At 44.6% G+C, this 24,450-nt stretch overlaps 1 protein-coding gene across 4 annotated transcripts in view; it reads left to right on the top strand.

Moving 5' to 3' along the window:
• Nucleotides 1–24,450, top strand: part of LOC132392814 (collagen alpha-1(XVIII) chain-like) — a 269,811-nt gene that overhangs the window by 150,407 nt on the left and 94,954 nt on the right. For all 4 annotated transcript variants that reach the window (XM_059967218.1, XM_059967219.1, XM_059967217.1 and 1 more), the window contains 2 exons: nt 8,532–9,073; nt 23,145–23,222. In XM_059967218.1, coding sequence (XP_059823201.1) covers nt 8,532–9,073; nt 23,145–23,222 — 620 coding nt within the window. The remainder of the gene's footprint in view (nt 1–8,531; nt 9,074–23,144; nt 23,223–24,450) is intronic.

Genomic DNA, 24,450 nt, shown 5'->3' with positions numbered 1-24,450 from the left:
GAAGGGATAGAAATGGAGTGAGGGTGCGGGACTGTGGGCCTCAGGAGGTTGCAGAAGGAATAGAAATGGAGTGAGGATTCCGGCTGCTCCTGGAACTGATGGCCTGAATGTTTCAGGTGTAGGTGAACAAGCCTGGTCTTCGGTTTGTTACAAGTGCAGTCTCTCGCTGAGTATGTATAGGCCCGTACTGTAGTCCAGCACCCCAAACTGTACCCAGGAACTGCCGAGACTTCCAATAACATGCTGCTTCTGGAGGAACAGGATCACCCTAACAGGAGCTTTTTGATGTCCACCTTTAATGACTTTCTGAGGACCACAGCTCTCAGAGATTTCTGCATCTTTATTCATCTTTTCACCTGATTCTTCCCATTGTGCTGTCAGCCTCCAGCTCTGAAATCCCTGTCCTTCTCCCTTTGTTTAAGATGGTCTTTGAAGCTGTGTGTGGGCTATAATTTTGCGTAACTGGTTTCAGTTGAGCCTTGCACTTTGCTCTGTTGGCATGTCTCATATTAGTTTTCTTGGTTATCCTTGGTCATTAAACAGACGCTCACTGTTCTCTGTCCCTTCGAGCAATGAACAATCAGAGCTTCACCTTTAGTCATCAGGTCATAGAGATTTACGGCATGGAGACAGGCCTTTTGGCACCCCAAGTCTGTGCTGACCATTAACTTTACACTCAGGAAGGGTAAGATGAGGGATGACAAGCCCATCCTCACAGAGGGGCCAGAAGTGGAGTGAGTAATTTCAAGTTCCTGGGTGACAGTATCTCCGAAACCTCGCATGGATGCAAAGTAGTCAAGCTAGCAGCTACACTCCATCAAGAGCTTGAGGAGATTTGGTTTTTCAACTAAAACACTTGAAAGCGTCTGCAGATCTGCCATGGAAATCATTCTACAGGCTGCATCACTCTCTGGTGGGGGGGGGGGTGCTACTGTTCAGGATCAAAATAAGTTGCAAAAACTTGTAAAATGAGTCACCTCTATCTCTATCATGGGTACCAGCCTCTGTTGGTTTCCAAGACTTCCTCAAGGAGTCGTGCCTTAGGAAGACAGCATCCATCGTTCAGGGTCCCCATCACCCAGGGCGTGCCCTCTTCATACTGTTACCATCAGGTAAGAGGTACAGGAGCCTGAAGGCACACACTCAGCGATTCAGGAACAGCTTATTCCCCTCTGCCATCCGATTTCTGAATGGACATCGAATCCTTGGACACTGCCTCACTACTTTTTCATTTCAGTTACTTTGCATTACTTACTTTAACAGAACTATTTAATAGATATAGCATACTTAAGGTAACTCAGTTTTATCCTCTCTATTTATATCATGTATTTCATCATCCTGCTGCCGTAAAGTTAACAAGTCTCATGACGTATGTCAGTGTTATTAAATCTGGTTCTGACATTAATGCCTTTTATTTTAAATTCTCCCCACATATCCCCATCAGCTCTTCCCAGCGATCAATTAAGCTAGCAGCACACACACTTTTGGGATGTCGGAGGAAACCCGGTATTCACAAGGAGGGGGAACAAACTCTGTGCAAGCAGTGCCCTAGGTCAAAGCTGGGCCCGGCTGTCTGGAGCTGTGCAGGGCAACAAGAATCAGTGACCTCCAGCTCACCAGGACAAGAGCCATTGTAGGAGATAATACAGGGAGCAAGGCTGGAGTTAACCAATAGGATGGATTTGGTGTAACATGGCTGCATAGCTATGCAGTGACGCTGTTCTATTTTGTTTTCAACAAGGGAGTTTCTTTGCCAGCAATTAAATGGGGGAGTAGAAAAAAATGTACTGATGAATTGGGTTGTTAAAGGATTATAGTTTCCCCTGCTCCAGAATTGCTCATTTACACGTGATGAATTTTCCCAAGGTTAAGAAGTCTTGAACTACCCTGTACCGGCTGTTTCATTTGGCCAAGTTGGTGTTCTTGAAATCAAGCATCTGTCACTAACCAGCGTGTTGCAGAGCCAGATTTCCTTTCCCATGCAAAGTTACTCAGAGAGAATGATCGCCGGCAGCTCTCACCTCTTCAGTACGTCAGTCACAGTGATTTATGGGTGTCGTGGGACATCTGCCACTTCCCTGGTGGCTTTTTCGTAGATTCTCTCTTGTTCTCCTCCCCCACTTTTGCTTGTCTATCTTTCCCTCTCTCTACATACGATACGTATATCCAGATTTCTCCTGCACTCCTCTCTCTCACCCTCTCTCTATCTCTGATTCATTCTCTCTCCTCCCTCTCTTCCCTTTTCACATTCCCTCTCCCACCTCCAATCCACACTTTGCTCTCCCTCCCCTCCTCCACCCCCTTCCTTCTCCTTCTCCCTCCCTCCTCCTCCTCCTTCTCCCTCTTCCCTCATCCCACTTCTCTCTCCCCTTCTCCATCTTTCCCAAACCTACACCTCACCCCCCCTTTTCCTTTTTCTCCATTTCCCTCTTTCCTTGTTTAACATTTTCTTTTGTAGCTTTAACTTTCCTCTGGACCAAAACTGTTCCACACAATCTATAACCTATATTGATTTTTTTGCAAAAGTCAGAAGAAATGGATGTGCACGCAGTTGAGTATTGCCTACGTTGATGTTGCATGGCACGTGCCTGCTCAGATTTCCATGGGATTGATCAGCCCGTCCCTAGGTTGCGTGCACAGTGAAGGCTCATGAGTTACTGCCCTAGTCATTAGCAGGTGAGCTTGCAGTTGAAGGACATACTGGGGGGGTTCAGAGATACGAGGCTGCATAAGCTGGAACTGGAGCAAAATCAGGAAGATGCAGCATGTCAGGTAGCATCTGTGAAACGAGAAACAGAGATAATTTTGGTTTGGGGTAACGTAATTCTGTCTCACTCTCTCCAGAGATGTTGCTTGACCTGCTGACTGTGCCGAGCATTTGCTGGTCTTGTTTCCAATTTCCAGCATCTTCATTTGGTTTTGTTTGATTGTGAGGTTCCGTGTTTCCCCATTTCCTCGTTTTCCCGAGCGTGGTTCAGTTAGTGCCACTTGTGCCGATGAGGATGTCGCGATTCTTGCAGCTGGTCTGCACTGACGCTCTGCCATCGTACAAAAGCGTGGCCACCAGGTTGCTCTTTGCTCTCAAACACACTACTTTTGAAGAAATGTAGAGGAGTTTTCCCACAGAAAATCATTTCCAATACTTATCCCTCAAAACCGAAACTGCGTGGCTTTTAATAACCTTGCCATACAAATCCTTGTGTGATTGTAGACAATAGAGGTGCTGCCTTACTTCACGGTGCCAGAGACCCGTGTTCAACCTGACTTGGGTGCCACCTATGTGGAGTTTGCACATTCTCCCTGTGACTGTGTGGGTTTCACTCGGGCACTCTCCCACAAGCCCAAAGACCTGTGGGCTGCAAGGTTAATTGGTGTGAAAGTGAGTGGTAGAATTGAACGGGAGTTGATGGGAAGGTGGACAGATTAAGAAAATCAGATAAATGTAGGATGAGTGTCAGTGTGTGGTTGATGCTTGGCATGGACTTGATGGGCCGAAGGGCCTGTTTCTGTGCTGTTTGTCTCTGCGATTCCACTTCTAGAGCACCTGACATCTCTGAAAGCTATAAAGGTTTGTTGCTGTTTGCAGTCTCTCCCCTTCTTGTGAGGAATGCGTTGGAAAGGTTGGAAGTGGGAGACTCTGTGACTGTATGACAGAGCCCAGTAGAGCCTTGCCGTGCCAAAGCAAGGTTCCCTCAGACCCAACAGTGGACATCTGCAGCTCTCCCCACAAAGCCATTGCTGCTTTGAAATCTCCGAAGCTATTGCGTCAGATTTCTGTCCGGCAGGCGGACAGGAAGGAAAGGCAGGTAAATGGAGCTGAATTGACCTCCATCTGTGTGAAAAGCTTCCTGCTGCTTCAGTCATCCATCACAGTGGCAAAGATCAGGCTGTTGCTGCCCTACTGGGTACGGGCTTCACACTTCAGTCCAGCCAACTCTCCCTTTGCCCTGGACCAGTGGCTCGCAACTTTACCTTCTTGGGTCACCGTTGCAGCGCTCAGTGAGTCATCTGTACCCCCCCACCTCGCCAATACACACCCGATTCCCAGGCATCACCTGGGCAAAACAGTGCACTGGAGACATTGGACCGAGACCCACTGCTTTACACTGCGGTCAAGGTCTAGCAGTAATCTAGTAATCTCTAGTTATGTATCTCAGTGGACTGATAGACATGGGGGGGGGGGGGTGACAGTGGATATTAGACAGGGTCCCATCTCCACTTGGCGCTGCCGAAAATCTTTGAGCTGAAACGTAAACTCAGTTTCTCTCTTCACAGATGCTGCTTGGCCTACTGGATGTTTCCAGCATTTTCAGTTTTTATTTCAGATTTCCAGCATCTGTAGATTTTTAAAAATATTCTCCTCTCCATTTCTCCTGCTTCCAGTCTTCGTGGAAATGTTTACTCATCTGCAGGTCTTTTCCATTACTCATTCTCAATAAAACTAGAATTTGGACCAAACTCTGGACAATCGGGTAAATGAGATTAATGTGAGTGGGTGCAGTTCAGCATGGGCATAGTGGGCTGAAGGGCCTGTTACTGTGCTTTACAACCATGGCTTTGCTATACCATTTAAAAGGAATGAGTGGAGCTCTAAGTAATTTGAGTACTGTTCTGAAGAGACCACGAGATGTCTGAACCAAAGCAGCTTAAGATCAGTGCTGAACTTAGCCTCCACAATCCTCATCGCAGCAGTGAATGAGTTTTGGAAATTATCTCGCGTCAGACCTCATGACATGGAAGTTGAGCTTTATCAGTGGCCAATACACTCCAATTATAGCACAGTTGCCCAGTTGTTCATGATGAAGGGATTATTGTTAAGAGCTTTTAGTTTTCTGTATTTTTCAGATGGTCTTTAATGTGAATGTGCACAGAAACACTTCAAAGCCGCTGTCTAAAAGCTTTAAGCCAATAACTGGATATTGATGTCACTGTGTTACAAACTGTAATGAAGTGCTGATGGAATTAGCTTAGCTGAGTACATCAGACTTTTCAACTTCAGAGGTTGTTTAGATGTTGATTAATTGAATTATCTTATTTTTTTAAACATTATGCATGTGATTCACTCCTGTTTATCTGTCTGCTTGCAGTGGTGAATAACGGCATGTTTATTCATGCAGTGGTGTGTGTGCATGTGTACTGGTCTCCCCGATGGAGAAATAAGTGTGGTCATTTAGTAAACAGTTGGATGCCACAGTAGACAGAATACAGAGGCTTCTTTCTGGAAGGACAAAACTGGTTAAACAATCTTTCTCAACCTAATTATCCACTGATGTTCAGCCAGATGTGGAGTGAGGAAAGAGGATGGTGTGGAAAAAGCTTTCTTCTTTCCTAACGCTACTCCAGTTCTGACTTGATGTTCAGGATAGGTCACCAGAAGCTTCTGAACATAGACCACTACTGATGGTTTGTTCTTTTTCTTTCTCTCTCTCTCTTTCTATCTCTCTTTCTCTTTTTCTCTCTTTCTTTCTTCCCCCCGCCCCAAAACCCCAACCAGGGCTATTGGAGGGAGGACCAATGGATGCCATGCTGAGCACATGGTCCACTCACTCCAAATGAATCCAGCCATCAATCTCAGGAGAAACCTCAGCCTTCTCCACCACGAGTAATGTTCAAAGGAACATCTATTATCAGAGTACATACATGTCACCACATACAACCCTGAGATTCTTTTTCTGTGGGTAGTAACTGCTCTTAAACCTGGTGGTGCAAGTCCTGAGGCGCTTGTAACTTCTACCTGATAGCAGCAACGAGAAGAGAGCATGGCCTGGGTGGTGAGGATCTTTGATGATGAATGCTGCTTTTCTATGGCAACATTTCAAGTAGATGTGCTCAGTGATTGGGAGGGTCTTACTCATGGTGTACTGGGTCGAAACCACTTCCTTTTGTAGGATTTTCTGCTCAAAAGCATTGGTGTTCCCACACCAGGCCATAATGGAGCCAGTCAGCACACTTTCTACCATGCATCTATAGATGTTTGCCAAGGTTTTTGATGACCTGCTGAATCTCTACAGACTCCTGAGGAAGAAGAGGCACTGTTGTGTTTTATTTGCACTTATGTTTATATATCATGAATCTAAGGCTACATCCACACTACGCCGGATAAATCCGTAACCGAAGCTTTTTCTCTTCGTTTTTACCCTCCGTCCACATTAAAACGGCATTTTCATCCCCCACCTATCATTTTTACTCGAAACCGGCGTTTTCAAAATTATCCGGTCCAGTGTGAATGTAGCCTAAGACATGTCTCTGAGCCTCTTCACCTCTGATCCTCTGATGATTATTGGCTCATGGACCTCTGGTTTCCCTCTCCTGAAGTTCACAGTTAGTTCGGTCTCATTGACATTGAGTGAGAGGTTGTTGTTATGACACCACTCAGTCAGATTTTCAATCTCCCTCCTGTCACCACCTTTGATACATCCCGCAACAGTGCTGTCATCATCAAACTTGTATATGGTGCTGGCGCTGTACTTAGCCACACAGTCACAGGTGTAAAGCGAGTAGAGCCGGGGCTAAGCAGACATCCCTGTACTCCTCCTGTGCTGATGGAGATTGTGGAGGAGACGTTTTTGCCAATCCAAACTCATTGGGATCTACAAGTGAGGGTATTGCACAAGAGGGTATTGAGGATCAGGTCTTGGAGTTTACTGATTAGTTTTGAGGCGACGATGGTATTGAATGCTGAGCTGTACGATAAGGAGCATCCTGATGTTTGCATCTTTGCTGTCCAGATGTTCCTGGGTTGTGTGAAGAGCCAATGAGATGGCATCTGCTGTAGATCTTTTGCTTCGGTAGGTGAATGGGAGCGGATCCAAGTGGCCACTCAGGCAGGAGCTGATATGCTTCAACACCAGTCTCTCAACGTACTTCTTCACTGTGGATGTAAGTGCCACTGGGGACAGTCAATGAAACAAGTTACTACACTCCTCTCGGGTACCAGTATGATTGAAGATTGCTTGAAGCATGCGGGTACCACACAATGCCGGAGAGAGAGGCTGAAGATATCCGTGAATACACCAGCCAGTTGGTCAGCTCAGGTCTTCAGTACTCAGCCGGATACTCCGTCTGGACCAGATGCTTTCCTTGGATTCACTCTCTTGAAAGCAGCCTGCATGTCAGCTTCAGACGCTGTACAAGAGATCATTGGGAGACATGGGGGTGTGCGATGGCTCCTCCCTGTTCTGGTGGTCAAAGCGAGCATAGAAGGCATTGAGCTCATCTGGAAGTGAAGCTCTGCTGTCCCCTATGTCACAACATTTAGCATTGTACAATGTATCTGAACAGGCATGAGCCAGGCACGAGTCGTCAATCTTTGTCAGAGATGTTGTGGCCAAAGTTCACCTGACAGGAGGGGATTTCTGCAAGCCAGTTGCAAACAGCTGGGCAGTGAAAAAGGGGAACTTGTCCTGTCCATGGACACACAGGATGCTCTCTGCAACTTTGAGTGGAGCCTTCTTGGAGCTGGAAACCTAATCGGGAAGTCAGGGAGAGGAGAGCATCATGGTGGAACTTTGGAAAGCAAACTTGGGGATGATAGTCTGCAGGAGCAGAGGAAGAGAGAAATTCTGCTTGGATGTGATGAAGGCAGCACTGCATAGAGGGAAAGCTCCCGAGGAATGGACTCGCGTGTAAAGGGAGGATGTGTCACCAGTTAATTGGGGAATGGAGCCCTACAATAATTTGCAGTGCATACTTATTAAAATATTTCACTTATGTAATTAATTTAAAATATGACCTAATTAATTGAGTTTGGGTGGTGAATGACAGATTTGCGGAACCAGTGTGTGTGTGTGAGAGAGAGGAAGAGTGAGCTGGTTAGATGAATGGAACTCTGTATGGTCACTGCGGTTTGAAATTGGGCCTATTTCTTTGGAGATATGTCTTGTATATGACTTAGGGCAACGTGCTGTGCATTGAACACAATAAAGGAGCAGGGGTAGGCTACCAGGCTTTTCAGGCCTGCCATGCTCTCCCAATCATTATGATCATGGCTGACCTATCCCAGGCCCTCAGCTTGTTCACTACACCGGATCCCTACTGAGACCAATCACCTCAGCTTTCAAACATTTGCTTGCCACAACCAGCAAGTATTTCTTACGACCGAGCCTCCACACCTCCCTAGGGCAAAGCATATCAGAGATTCACTGCCCTTCCGAAAGAAGGAATTTCTATGTGATTGGTGCAGAAATGACTGGTTTCAGATGGGATGGGAGTGAATGGCATTAGTCTCCATTAGTCTCATGTTTAGGAAACTTGCTTGAGGCTCCTGCTAATCTCAGTGCCCAGGAATCACTGATGTAAAGTATATTGGTGAATGCATTGACAATAGAAGAGAGTGTTTTCTCCTGCCAATAACCATCCACTGCTGCTGTTCACCACAGTGAGTGTTGGCATCCATGGGAGACAGTATTCCAGTAGCTTTATTATTGGGGGGAGGTGTCAGTGTTGAGAAGACCGGCTTGCCTTGGTGTTGATGGTTTGGTAATCTTTGGTTAGTAAATCCAGCTCCTTTTCTCTTTTTTCTTCTTCTGTAGATGATGACCGCACCGTGTCCCTGCTCCAGTTGATAGGAGACCCTCCTCCTCAGCAGATAGCTGTGGTGTATGATGCCGACCAGAACCCATCCTACAGGTTTGGTCCAGGTGTGAACACTGGCCAACAGGCCAAAGCCCACTTCCAAAATCCCTTCTTCCGTGACTTCTCCCTCTTCTTCTCGATAATGCCGACGTCCACGAAGAGTGGTGTCCTCTTTGCCATCACAAACGCCAAGCAGACCATCATCTACATTGGAGTTAAGCTCTCAGCGGTTGAGAATGAACGCCAGAGAATAATTTTCTATTACACGGAGCCGGGGTCAGAGCAGTCCTATGAGGCTGCCTCTTTCTGGGTGCAGCAGCTGACCAACAAGTGGACCAAGTTTTCCATCAGCGTACAAGATGACATCGTCTCCTTCTACAATGGCTGCGAGCTGCCCGAGAGTCAACGCTTTGAAAGGTCTCCAGATGAAATGGAGCTTGATGACTCCTCCGGCGTTTTTGTCGCCTTGGCTGGTGGTGCAGATCCGGATAAGTTCTTGGTAAGAGCTGTGTGTGCGATGTGCCTGAGGATTTAGAGTGTTTGGCCCACTGCATCTTTGCTGATATTTAAAATGCAAAACAGAAAATACTGGAAATGCTCAGCAGGTCAGGCAGCATATGTGGAGGGACAGACAATCTCCATTTCAGAGTAAAGTTCTTCCATCTAAATTGGGAAATAAAGTAAACATGGACTATAAGGGGAAATAGGACAGACTTGAATTGTTGCTCTGGATCAGCGGAAGTTGAGGAGAGACGTGATGGAAATTTATAAGATTATGAGAGCAGATTGAAGGTATAAATAGAGTAGACAGAAGGCATTTTTCTCCCTAGAGGGCATGTATTTAAGGTGAGAAGGGGCAAGTTCAAATGAGATGTGTGGGGCAGATTTATTTTTATACAGGATTGTGGGACCCGGAATACACTGCCATTAATGGTAGTGGAAACAAATACAAACAGAAACATTTAAGAGACTGTTCAATTGGTACATGAATGGTCAAAGACCTTGAGTGGGTACAAGGGATGAGATTAGTTAGGTGTTTAATTAGTTTGGCATAACACCATGGGCCATGGGGACTGTTCTGAACAACTTTTCAGTCAATGAGAAGGTGGCAAAGGAGTATGTAGAATAAAGAATGATGTGGAAGAAAACCAGAACAAACACACAGTCACAGACAGAAGGTGCAAACTCCACATCATAAGAGCATAGAAGCAGAATTAGGCCATTTAGCCCATCAGGTCTACGCTGCCATTTCATCATGGCTGATCCAATTTCCTCTCAGCCCCAGAGAGCAATTGAGACCAGGATTGAACCTGGGGTGCCTGGAGCTGTGAGACAGGAGGCATCTGCTCTAGACGTGCGTCATTGTGCCTCTTCTCCAAATTTGCCGTTACCAAGATCCTTCATAACTTTAGAGACCTCTGTTAGAGGTCACCTCTTTCCCAGAGATAAGAGCTCCTTTCATTGTACATCAAAGAGTTCAAATAAGACTGCCTTAAATGGATCACAATTAGCTAAGGGCATTCTGTAGGCTGCTGAGTGATTGGACTATGATGTGGTCATGCTTGTCATATTTCATTGGTTCACGGATGAACCAAGTTACAGATGTATTCCTTTGGCATGTAATTGAGACTGTGGCTATATCTACTGTGGGAAAGCTCAAATTACCCCTGACAGGGGCACCTTTGTCTTCCTCTTGCAGTGTGAAGATAGTGACAAAGAATGTTTGACAGCAATATTTTTCAGAAAAGTGGCTGGTGTTTAAAAAACAATTATTTCTCTGTTTTGGAATGCACACCAATTTATGCAATAGAAATACTTGCATTTAAATAGCAGTCTTTGTGAGTGAAAGACTTCCTAAAGCACTTTGCAATCATTTATGCACTTTTGAAGAGAAGTTACTGTTGTAATTTGGGGAAAAAATTGGTGCAGCGCAAGACCCAAAGGCAGCACGATGAAACTTAGAAAAGAATGAGTCTTCCTGGGGTTTGTCGAGAGACATATGTTGGCCAGGATTGGGGAGAACTCCCTTTGCTCATCTACTGATAATCTCAAGACCTGTAACTTGCTATAAAGACAAGCCCACAGCCATAAAGTCAAAGGAATGTACTAACCATGATGGATTATGGGTTCAAGACTCTGCAATGGGACCTGAAGCTATGACTTTCTGCCTTGGAGATGAGGGGTGATACCAGTTGAAGTACAACTGATGCTCTCAATCATCTCAGGGGTTGGGATGATCAGAACTTTTTCCTGTTTCTTTACGAAGAAGCAGAGTAGTCACACAAATCCTGGGAGCATATGCAATATATATGGATAAATTAAGTGGAGGAGGAGACCACACATCCCCTTGTATCTATAACTGTGGGTTCATGTCTATCTCAAGTTAACCTTCAACTCTTATTCAGAATCAGGCATATTATCACTGGTATATGTTGTGAAATACATTCTTTTGTGGCAGGAGTACTGTGCAATGCATAAAAACCACTATAGGTTTTAATAGAAACATATATCTTAACTATATTTATAGTAACTATAGGTCGTATTAAGAAATATAGACAGCAGCTTTGTTACATTGGGAGTTTGAGGGAATTTGGCTTGTCACCTAAAACACTCAAGAAACTTTGAAGAATGTACCGTGGAGAGCATTCTGACAGGCTGTATCACTGTCTGGTATTTGGGGGGGTGGGGGGGGGGGTTGCTATTGTCCAGGATCAAAACATCAGGGTGCTGAAGCAGGGACCCAATCACAGACCAAGTACTGTGCACTCTGTGACTCTGTGATACTTACTGAGTAGCAAATCCAGAGGGGCAACAAAGTCAGCATCAAAGTTCAGGCAGAGATCAAAAATTCCAGAGAAATCCAAAAACCAGAATCGGGAAACGGGCAGAGTCAATATTCGGACAATAAACAGAGAGGCAGATGATAGGTGGAGCACAATGAGACAGAAGCGGCAGCAAAACAGGTAATAATGAGAAACAGGTGAGAGGCGGAGTACTCAGTGATACAGGGGCCGGAGTAGAGCAGGAGCGGGGACAGGAGTACATGGCATTACAAAACCACAGACTGATGGCTAGGGGGAAACATACAAAAAGACAGAGTTCAACTGGAGGAACTGACATGAAAGAAGCTAGAGAAAGGTGTAAAATTAGTCAGCTCCATCATGGGTACTAGCCTCCGTAGCATCCAAGACATCTCAGAAAGGCAGTGTTCATTATTAAGGACCCCTATCACCCAGGCAGGACATGCTCTCTTCTCACTGTTACCCTCAGGAAGGAGGTACAGTGCCTGAAGGCACTCACTCAGTGATTCAGGAACAGCTTCTTCCCCTCTGCTATTAAAACTACTATAAGAAATATGTATCTTATAACTATATTACGAAAAGGGCAATGAACCCACAAACACTGCCTCACTTTTTTATTATTTCTGTTTTTGCACTATTTTTAATTTAACTATCTACTACATTTATATATGCTCACTGTAATTGATTTTTTTTCTGTATAATCATGTATTTCTTTGTGCTGCTGCCACTAAGTTAACAAATTTCACAACATATTAAACCTGAAAAAGTGGTGTAAGAAGAAAGCAAAATAGTGAGATAGTGTTCATTGTCTGTTCAGAAAGCTGATGGCAGAGGAGAAGAAACTGTTCCTAAAACACTGACTGTATAGCTTAATGCTCTTGTACCTCCTCCCTGATGCTAGTAATGAGAAGAGGAGATGTCCTAGATGGTGTGGTGAATATCTGTGAATTCTAAAGTTAGAGATTTATCTCTCTTTTTATCTTAAAATGGATTACCTCTAATTTCTTAAACAATGGGCATATGTCCTAGATTCTCCTTCTCATCCTTTCCACATCCACCTGATCCAGACCACTCAGGATATCAGGTGCTTCAATCTCTCGTGAGTAAAAAGAGGGGAGGGTTACAAACCTACCTTGTCTAACCTCTCCCCATAAATTAAATCATCCATTCTAGGTACTGTCTACTAAATTTTCTGTGATCGCTTTCCAACATATTAAAATCCTTCCTTAAACAAGGACACCAAGATTGTACAGAGTGCTGCAAATTGGTCTCAGCAACAGGATACGCATGAACAAAGCAGTTCGGTTAGTGGCAGAAATGGGTGCAGGAGGAAAGCATCAAGATAAAGGATGAGGGATTCTCTCCACGAGCTGGGCAAATTCAGTGAAACTTTGCTAGAATGCACCAAGTGTGCTTGTTATTGAAACCACTGTAAGACAAAGGGAGACAGTAAGCGAAATGGGAAATCTAAAGATCTAGAGCATATGTCATACAATTGGACAGAAATTCAGCTCCCAATGATGAGCCCAATTTATACTGAATATCTCTACCCTTGAATCATCCAGTTCCTTTCATATTTATGTTTCCTCTAAAAGCCTGTTAAGTGCACAAAACTGTCAGTTTCCACTATTACCTCTGGTAGCCTCTTCCAGGTTCCAACCAGTCTCGGTGTAAAAAAAAACTGGCTCCTTTATACTCCCCCTCCACCCCCAACCAATTAACATTAAATGTATGCCCTCTAATTTTTTAAACTTCAAAGTTAGGGAAAAGGTTTTCACAGTCTATTCAATCTGAGCCATTCATAATGTTAAAAACCTCTATCAGATCTCCCCTTAGCCTCTCACACCCCAGGCAGAACAACCCAGGCTTGTTTGACCTCGCATTATAGCTCAGACCCTCTAATTCAGGCAGCATCCTGGTATGCACCCTCTCAACAACCTTCCCATAATGGGGCAACCAAAACTGCCTAAAAACTCCCAAATGCAGGCTGGCTATAAAGTTTTATGTAGCTGTAGCGTGATTTCCCTACTCTTATATTCAGTGCCTATACCATTGAAGGCAAGTTTACCATATGCCTCCTTTACCACCTTATCCATCAGCCTTTATCAGTGAACTATAGATTTGTACCCAAGATCCCTTTGACCCAATTGCTATTGAGGGGTTTATCATTAACTGTATACTTCCTCATATCATTTTACCTCCCAAAGTTCAATACTTCAAACTTTCCTGGATTAAATTCTATCTGCCCATGTCTGTAACTGTATCCCACTGTATCCTTTGATAGTCCTTAACACTGTCCACAATTCCACCAGTCCTGTTCTCACCCCTATATGTGCTAATCTAGTTGTATATATTCTCATCCAAATCATTGATATTGTATGCATCAGAAGCACAGAGGTTCCAGCACCAACAGTACAGACTACAGGAGCCTGGTCAGACCCCACTGGATTACTGTGCTCAGTTCTGGTCGCCTCACTACAGGAAGGATGTGGAAGCCATAGAAAGGGTGCAGAGGAGATTTACAAGGATGTTGCCTGGATTGGGGAACATGCCTTATGAGAATAGGTTGAGTGAACTCGGCCTTTTCTCCTTGGAGCGACAGAGGATGAGAGGTAACCTGATAGAGGTGTACAAGATGATGAGAGGCATTGATTGTGTGGATAGTCAGAGGCTTTTTCCCAGGGCTGAAATGGTTGCCACAGGAGGACACAGGTTTAAGGTGCTGGGGAGTGGGTACAGAAGAGATGTTGGGGTAAGTTTTTTTACGCAGGGAGCGGTGAGTGCATGGAATGGGCTGCCGGCAACGTTGGTGGAGGCGGATACGATAGAGTCTTTTAAGAGACTTTTGGGTAGGTACATGGAGCTTAGAAAAATAGAGGGCTATGGGTAAGCCTAGTAATTTCTAAGATAGGGGCATGTTCAGCACAACTTTGTGGGCCGAAGGGCTTGTATCATGCTGTAGGGTTTCTACGTTTCTATGACCTCCAGCCAGATTAACAGCTTTCCACCCCTATTCTTTGTCTTCCATGGGGAATCTATTTCCAAATCCAAACTTGCAATTCACACTGAATCAACCTACCACAAGGGACCTCATCAAATGCCTCACTGAAGCCCATGTTGATAATGTCCACTTCCTTATCCTTATCCTCACCTTTGTCACTCCCTCAAAATATTTAATCAAGATTGTAAGGCATGACATGGCCCGCAAAAAGACATGCTGACTGTCCCTAAGCAGGCCATATCTTTCTAAATTGACATGAATCCGCTCCCTCAGTATCCTCTCAATAGTCTCCTCACCACTGACATGAGGCTCACTGGCAGTCTCCTCACCTACTTCTTTTGGGATTATTGCCATCAGGTCCTGGGAACTCAGAAGATCCAGCACTACCTCGTCCTTAATCTCCAAATGTCCCAGCACTTTAGCAAGCTTCACTCTGCCTTCACTCTCCTCCAAAACCTCCTCCTCACTAAGTACCAAGCCTCAGTACTCGTGTTGTACCTCAGCCTCTTGCTGTGACTCCAAGAACAAATTATCTCCTTTATCCTTGAGTAGACCTACCCTCACCTGACTTATCTTCTTTTTCTTAATGTGAGCATGAAGTGCCTTGGGATTCTCCTTGATCCTCCTCACCATGGATGCTTTTCTCCCGACCAATCACCTGCTTGAGCACTTCCCTTCTACATTTGCATTCCACAAGGGGCCAGTATGAATTCAGGTTACAAAACCTTACATACAATTCCTTTTTCTACATGACTAAATTTAGGACTTCTTGGGTCTTCCAAGGTTCCCTTACCTTATCATCCTTGTGCTTTTTCCTGGAACATACTCCTGATCAGCTGGTCTTAAACAGTTCCAAATGTCAGAAGCAGATTTGTCCAACAGCGGCTGCTTCTGTCTTATCCTGCCATACTTTGCCTTTTTTCAGCAACTTGGCACTTTCCAGTGGGATCCGATTGTATCCTTACTTATAACTAGCTTGAAACATAATCAGTTGTGATCACTATTCCCAAAAAGATCACCCATTCTCAATTCTAACCCCTGGCCTTCTTCACTTCCCAAAGCCAGGTCCAGTATGTTCTCTTCTTTAGTTAGCCTCTTCACATCCTGTTTCAAGGACCCCTCTTGAATGCACTGAGATATTGTGTCAAATTCTAAGGATTTTGTGTTAAGGAAGTTCTGATCCACTGTGACAACCCTTTTGTTTCTACACTTTTCCATAATCTCTTTTCATAATTATTCTTTCACTTTCTGATGGCTATTGGGGGGCATATAGCTTAATCCCAAAAGACCATTAGACATAGGAGCAGAATTAGGCCATTCAGCCCATCTAGTCTGCTCTGCCATTCCATTATAGCTGATCTCAGATCCCACATCCCACATTCTCCCCATACACCTGCCTTCTCACTGTATCCCTTGATGCCCTGACCAATCAGGAAACTATCAACTTCTGCCTTAAGTATATTCATGGACTCAAAAAAAGGCATGCCTGGATTGGGGAGCATGTCTTATGAGAATAGGTTGAATGAACTTGGCCTTTTCTCCTTGGAGTGACAGAAGGTGAGAGGTGACCTGATAGAGATGTAGAAGATTATGAGAGGCAGTGAGTATGTGGATAGTCAGAGGCTTTTTCCCAGGGCTGAAATGGCTAGCACGAGGGGACGTAGTTTTAAGGTGCTTGGAAGTAGGTACAGAGGGGATTTTCACACAGCGAGTGGTGGGCATGTGGAATGCACTGCTGGCGACGGTGGTGGAGACGGATACAATAGGGTCTTAAATATCAGTGTATTTATCATAATTATAGGTTATAGGAGACTCTTAGATAGGCACATGGTGCTTAGAAAAATAGAGGGCTATGTGGTGGGTATTTTTAGGCAGTTTCTAGAGTAGATTATGTGGTCCGCACAACATTGTGGGCCGAAGGGCCTGTAATATGCTGTAGGTTACTGTGTCTATGTTCTAGATGTATCCATCCTGCACCTTCTGCCCCCCCAAAACTTCAGCCATTGTTGTTCTGTCACCATCCCTGATAGTGTACCCATCCAATCAGCTTTGGCCCGCTCCTCTTTTATGCCTCTGTAACTTGCTTTGCTCCCCTATAATACTGACACATCTGTCTTTGTCTTCTCCCTCTCAAAATGCAGGATGAATTCAATCCTGTGATGATCACTGTCTCCCAAGTGTTCATTTACCTAAGCTCCCTTATCAAATCTGGTTCATTACACGACATCTAGTTTGGAACTGCCTTTCCCCTAGTGGGCTCAGCCACAAGCTGCTCTCAAAAGCCATCTCAGAGACGTTCTACAAATTCTTTCTTGAGATCCAGCGCCGACCTGATTTTCCCAATATTGAATGACTTGTGTGTTGAAATCCCCCACAACTGTTGTAACACTTCCCTTGTCACATGTCTTTTCTATTTCCCATTGAAGTTTATATCCCACGTCCTGACTACTGTTTTGGAGCCTGCATGTAGCTCTCATCGGGGTCTTTATACCCTTTCAGTTTTTTAACTTTATTCACAAGGATTCTACATCTTCTGATTCTATGTCACCTCTTACTAAGGATTTAATTTCACTTTTTACCAACAGAGCCACCCCACCCCCTTTGCCTACCTGCCTGTACTTTCAAGATAAGGTGTATCCTTGGATGTTAAGCTCTCAATTCTGATCTTCTTTCAGCCACGTCTCGTGATGCCCACAATGTCAAGCCTGCCAATCTCTAACTGCACTACAAGATCATCTACCTTATTCTGTGTACTGCATGAGTTCAAATACTACACCTGCAGTCATGTATTCACCACCCTTTTCAATTTTGCCCCCGTGTTATGCTTAACTAGACCATTCAGCCCCTCAAGTCTGCTCTGCCATTCATCGTGGCCGACCTACCTCGACACCACTTGCTGCCTTTGGGACGTGGGAGGAAACTCACAGGGGAATGAACAAACTTCATACAGACTGAACCCAAGGTCAGGGTCAAAGCTGGGTCTCTGACACGGTGAGGCAGTAACTTTACCACATCACCCCATCAGCTAAACCATCTAATCTAGACACCACCAGCTAAAGGGAAAGCTGGACAAAACTTTTCCACAGAAGAAAGAATGACTAATTGTCACTGTTCGAGACCATGTCCTCAAACGCTAATCCTAAAGGTTCGATTAGATTAGATTTGATTCAATTTTTTGTCATTGTGCCAAGTACAGATATACAAAGCCAATGAATTGCAATTAGCATCTAACCAGATGCAAAAGAATAGTGTTATTTATAAAATAACTGCGAATAAAAAGTAAGTGCTACAGCACACAAGTATAAAAATACTGAGACAGTTCAATATGGGTGTAATACTGTTTAGCACTGTGATGTGAGGTTCAGCAGGGTCACAGCCACAGGGAAGAAGCTCTTTCTGTGCCTGCTGGTGCGGGAGCGGAGGCTCCTGTAGCACCTACGGGATGGGACTTTTACAGGGATTGGTGGATGTGCCTAAAGCGGTGTTGCACTAATCTCTCACCTTTGGCTATTCGGCTGTATCTATTGATCCACACTAGTGTAAATCAGGCTAGAGTAAAGGGTGAGACAGAAACCTCATTCCCAATTCCACAGAGACACTGGAGTCAGACGGGACCTTTTCAAAGAATCCATTATGTCTCATTGAGATCAATGCACAGTGATGTCACCTCTCCAGTCTTAAGTCTCAAGCATGGAACTATGTTCATTTCAACGCCAATATGACTTCTTGTAGCATAACAGATCAGGTTTCCTCAGGCCCCACTTAACTGGTGCCACTAACTGCCTGTAGTTAAAGAGTGCCTTGAAACGTTCAGTAGGTATTACAGTAGCTGACTTTTCCCCGGCCGGTGGAACAGATAATAAAGATTCAATCCTGCTGCACCTCACTTTATGGAGCTGCCTTGCGTGTGACCTTTGGTGGTGGTTAGCCAATGTGTCAAGCAGAGAATCTTCAGCCTCTCAAGGTAGATGGGAGAGGCCAAAGTCCATTTTTGGAGAACTCAGGGCCTGAGGTCCATCACAGTCCTTTGCAATGAAGCATGTAAGAGAAGGGATCAAAGTTCCTGTCAGTGAAATCCACGAATGGTGATTAAAAGCAGCCAAACCCTCGGTGAGGACTCTCATCCACATTCAATGTAATCATTCTTCCCAGATTACATACAGCAATGTCTTATATTTAAACATAACCTTTTATTCAAACTCTTCAAAGGCTCACTTGACACTCAGGGCCTCCTTAAACTCTCACTCAAGGGCCTCCTTCAGAGTCTCGCTCAGGACCTGGTTAAACCCTTGCTCAAGGCCTCTGAAAGCCCTAATTCAGGCCCCGATTCATCTCAATTTCCTCTACTCCACCACAGGCCACAATGCCTTCAGTCTGGGAAACTGCACATTTCTGTAAAGTTCTCTTAAGAGGTTTGGCTTTGGATTCCTTCTGCTGATTTGTCCTGATGTGACCTGGTCCAAAATACTCCCACACAGCACCCTGTATCTTTTCAGTGCATCAAAGGCATTACCAAGTGTATGCTTGATGCTGTTGAAGTACTGACTAACATCCCCTTGTATACTGAAATGCCTAATCTGGATTTCCGTATGTCATAGGAGCAGAATTAGGCCATTTGGTCCATCAAGTCTGCTCTGCCATTCAATCATGGCTGATCCTTGTTTTCTCCCCCCCCCCTCCTCAGCCCCATTCCCTGTAATCTTTGGTGCATGGCCAATCAAGAACCTATCAATCTCCGCCTTAAATAAACCTGACAACCTGGCCTCCACAGCTGCCTCTGTAACAAATTCTCCAAATTCACCACCCTCTGGCTAAAGAAATTTCCCTGCCCCTCTATTTTAAATGGACGCCCCTCTATCCTGATTTCCAGTGGCATCTTACCATCCACAGAATGGTACCAGGTCCTTCAGCCCCTCCAATCTCTGCTGACCATCAACCATCTACTTACACCAATCCTATTTAATTCTTCTCACACTCCCACCAACCCCTCCCTGGGTTCTGCCCCTCATCACTAGGGGCAATTTACAGTGACTGATTACACATGGGTGTGGGACGTGGGAGGAAAGCCGAATACCCGGGAGAATTCAAAGCTCTTAACAGACAGTACCCGGGCTCAGGATTGAACCTGGCTCTCTGGGGCTGCAAGGCAACAGCTCCACCATCCTAGAATGAGTCAACTCCTACCACAGAGGTCAGAATCGAGGCGGACCCGCAGGAAATGTGAGACAGCCTCACCACCTGCAGCGCACACTCTTGAAAGCTCTTACTCGTGGCTCAGTTAAGAGGGTCATTGCTTTGGAACGTTGGCTGTAGGATGTCTGGGAGTCCATGTGAACAGTTCTGTGCCGAAGCTCAAAATTCACACAGACAAAATTTCTGTGTGAAGGTCTGTGAAGGTAATTGTCAGTACTGTTAGTGATTAGCGGGCAGTGGATTGCACACAGTAACAACTTAATCTGTTTAGAGATAGAGCACAGTAACTGGTCCTTTCAGCTCAATGACCCTGCGCCATCCAATTACACCCATTTGACCAATTAACCTACCAACCCGTACGTCTTTGAAAAGCGGGTGAAAAGTGGGTGAAAAGCAGAGCTCCCGGAGAAATCCTGCGTGGTCACAGGGAGAACGTACAAACACTGTACAGACAGCGGTGCTGGCACAGTAGTGACATTACGCTAACCTCTAAGCTGCCATGCCACTCCTTGTATTGAAACAAGGGATTAATCAACAAGCTGGCTGTTGCTCCCACTGTGTGCTGAAATGATTTCTTCTTCTTTGCTCTTGTTCTGCCCTTTATAGCAGCTCCTTATGAATCCTCCCATCATGTGCCATGCTTCCAGCTGAAGACTGATGCTGTAGCCCGTAAGCCTTGTCCTTTCCCTGCCTGTCTCCGGCACGGAAACAAACAAAACCTTGCAGAGGTGAGTCAGCTGAGAAGCAGAATCCAAGCACAGTGACTGTTTGCCAACAGAACCGCCTTGTCTGAGGACAGAACACGCAAGCACAGCATGAGCTGCCGTGGACCGATTCCAACAGCAAGAAGGAAGAGGGCCAAAGTACTGTGCAGAACATCATGTGGGCTGAACCTCACTTGTACTTAAACAGCATATTAGTTGCTCCAGTCAAAGCCAACTGAACTTTCTTCTCCCTGATCCTTGTCATTGTCAGGGTCCTTCATCAGCTGACAGCCGCTAATTTCTTCCTGTTCATTTTCCTTTGAAAGTGGTCCGATTATGACAGTGAATTGTGTATGCTTACAGCTGAATCCAGCTGTTCTGGAGGGCTGTGTTCTTTGCTCAAGTTCCAAAGAATGATTGCTTTTGGAGAATCGATGGTAGGCGACAGAGAGAAATATGCCGTCTGGACAGGAGACAGAGAAGCGGAAGAGAGAGGAAGCATTCATTGCAAAATCTGATCCTGCGACAATGGTCATGACCTGGCAGTGTTTCACAGGAATCAGCACACCCTGATATATTGCAGCACTTAACGGCCGTGAATCTCAAATTCTTCCATTGAAATATATTTTACAGACTAAGTGCAGAAAAACATGGCCCTTATGGGCTTTTGTTATTAATGCTGAAATTCAAATATACTTACGATATTTCTGTCCCCAGTTCTAAATTTAAACAGAATTTAACACTGGGGTAGGTGGTTCAGGGATTACACCAATTGCATCTCATTTAGGATTTCGGAGCCTACCCTGAGATGTGTGATGTTGTGTAGTGCCACACTGGAGTGTTTACAGTCCAACACACAGGACATCACAACCGGTGACTACAAGACTGAGGCTATGTCCACACTACACCAGATAAATCTGTAACCGAAGGTTTTTCTCTTTATTTTTACCCTCCGTCCACATTAAAATGGCATTTTCATCCCCCGAAACCAGAGCATTTCAGAAATGCTGTCCAGGGTGTGTAATTTTGAAAACACCGCTTGGGCAGATCAGTGTGGACGGGGTAACCGGAGAAATCTGAAAACGCTGTCAGATGGCAGTGCGCTATTTCATTGTTTTCCTGAATGCAACCCTCCACACAATCTAACAATTTCAGAACAGATGGCAACGAGACTGAAGCCAGAAGAGTTAGAAATGTACTCACCAAATACTTTGACCTATAACTTACTGAATAAATAAGTATACTCACTTTGCCCTGTTTTCTGTCCTTGCTCGTATGAAGGTGGTTTACCTATTTATACAAGTACTTCTCTGACAATAGATGTGTAACAGCCTAATGTAATGTTGTATGGCAATACAAAATAATACTGATACAGGCATGTTTTATACATTTAACAAGGTTAATTTTATTATTGCTTTATTAATGCAACAGAGTTCGTCAGTTTTTCAATGTTCATCGTCGGCCGGGATCTGTCTGTGAACTCCCTGTCGGTTGCCTTCGTACGCTCCAGTATTTGTTTTTTTTTTAACTTTTAAGTCCTCCTGCGCGAGAGCCAACAGCTGCCCGTTATTTAAGTTTTTCTAGTCTGTAACTACACAAACGAGCACTTTCACAGCGAGATTCGACACCAAACATGTCGCTTGTTTTCGGTAGATGAGTCCTGCGCACGCCCAGGAGGAGGAGATTCGCCAAAATATCCATTTCAATGTGGACAGAGATATTTTTAAAAACGCCTAGTGTGGATGCCTATTGTTTTTACGCGAAACCGGCGTTTTCAAAATTATCCGGTCAAGTGTGGATGTAGCCTGAGTGATGCCTGAGGGAGCTGCAAGTTCAATCCCTGCCCTCAGTGCTATCTGACTTGGAGTTTGCACATTCTCCATGTGTCCACTCTGAGTCCCTCCCAGCAAGTGCTCCAGTTTCCTCCCCCCGTCCCAGAGACCAGCTGGGATGCTCATCAACCCAGGAAATCACCCATTAGTGTCAGTCATTGCCAGGAAGGTCAAAGGGAAGTTGGTGAATTTGTGTGAAAGGGTTTGTGTTCCAACAATGTGGGGGAATAAGGAGAGAGAGAAAATGGAGCTAGCATGAACCAATAAGCTGAAAGGCCTGCTCCTGCGCCATATTAATATGAAGGTTACGTGAACTCCAAGATTACAATGCAAAATGGCCTCTGATAAACAAAAAAAATTGTGAAAATGGTCTTTATTTAATTTGGGACTGATGTGGGGAGGGTGGGGGAGAGCTTGTCACATGGTGTGGGGAAGGGATATTTGCAAAAGTACGGGTGGAGAGGGCTGTGGGAGAGATGTCAAGAGTCTGCAGTTATAGAGTTTTAATACCAGTTTAGATAATAATGGGTGCTGAGACCAGTAAGACCCTTCTGCTGTCCTTTAAGACTTTGCCATGTTCTAAAAGGAGATCACGAGTGTGCTCCCTGCCGTTGAAGTGAATGGTGGGTAATCTGGACATTGAGCCAGGTGCACAGCCACGACTATATACTGTGCCCAGCATTGCTGCCTGGCTGAAACTTCCTGGAAAATACTCTGTCCCTTGAGTAACAACAGGTAACGACAGGGGTTGCAAATTTAAGGCAATGACAAACAAGATGAGTTCATATTGCTAAATATAGGAAGATGACCAATCTATGATCTTGGGGTGAGCAGGTACTGTCTGATGGGGGAGTGCTGCCGTGGTAAGGGGGTACTGTGTAATGGGGGTCTTCAGGGAAAGTGTGTGTGGTGTTGGGCTGAGTGTGTGCTGTCTGATGGAGATGTGTGGACTATGAAATGTACTGATAGTTACAAAAGGGATTGTTGTCCAGACTGTATTTTCAATCACCTAATGCCTAGAGTTTCCATCTTATTGCAGGGTTTGATTGAAGATCTGAAGATAAAGGGAGATCCTCGAGCAGCACAGTTTTACTGTGAAGAGGATGACGATGGGGAGGTAAGAACTGCTCTTCCTCCTGTCTCCCCCCCTTTGAGAGCTGCAGAATTATGATCACGCTTGTCTGTGTTCTAATGTTTTCACACACACCCGCACCCCCTGAGTAGTGGCAGTTTTTCTGTCTATCAACTGTCTGCAGTCCTGCGCTGATACAGGGTTAAGAATGGTGCTGCAGGTTCAGGGACAGATGTACCTATAAACATCAGGCTCCTGAACCAGGGTGGATAACTTCACTCACCTCAACTCTGACCTGATTCCACAGCCGGCAGTCACTTTCAAGCACTCAATAACTCATATTCTCAGTACTATTCACTTATTTGCACAGATCGTCCTCAAATATTTGTGTACAGGTTGTTTGTCAGTCTTTGCTTATGTTTCGTTTTTTTGTAAATCCCATTGTATTTATTTTCTTGTAAATGTCTGTGTGAAAATGAATTTCAAGGTAGTATAAGGTGAAAATATACGCATTTTGATAATACTTTGACTTTGACCTACAAGTGGCATTAATGTTTCCTGTGGATTTCCGACTACAGATTAAGTCTGATACAGTTCTGGAGATAGTGGTACTGCATAAACTCTGTCTCTGGGCTTCATATTAGAAGGATTTGTGCTTGCTGTTTAAGATATGGTTCTGGTCCTAAAGATAATAACCTTGTGAGAAACAGAAAAGGAAACTGTTCAGGTTTCTGTGGCTACATAACAAGGGGATGATTAACAAATATGAGTCCCTTATAAACTGAGATAGGAGAAGTTCTACGCAGGATCAAAGAAGACAGGGAACCTAAATAAGTAATTTGTGTGTGTTCTCTTGGAAAAAAAACAGAAAACTTCATTGATATAATGGAAAGTGATTGAGGAGCTGGAAGAAATTAACATTAGCAAAGTAACTGAACTGAAGGAAGTAATGGGATTGAAAATCTTTTAATTTCTCAGGACCTGATGATCTATATCCTAGAAATAGAAGATAGGAGACACTCAAGTTGTCAAGTTCCAAATTTCTGCAGATTCCAGAATGGTTCCCACAGACTGGAAGGTCTCAAATGTCATTCCACAGCTTCGGAAAGGATGGAGCAGTTAGCCTAAGGTCTGTCGCAGGGAAGCTGCTGAAATCTATTATTAAATAAGTGGGCAGAGTCAACAAGAATTTATGGAAGGGACATCCTGTTTAACTGTTGAGAGTTTTCTAAAGTTGTAGCCCAGAGTGACTTGTGGGTGTAGTGGTTTCAGA

This window comes from Hypanus sabinus, chromosome 4 (assembly GCF_030144855.1).
Source record: "Hypanus sabinus isolate sHypSab1 chromosome 4, sHypSab1.hap1, whole genome shotgun sequence".
Taxonomy (NCBI): Eukaryota; Metazoa; Chordata; class Chondrichthyes; order Myliobatiformes; family Dasyatidae; genus Hypanus; species Hypanus sabinus.
This window is presented reverse-complemented; position numbering and strand designations above follow the sequence as displayed.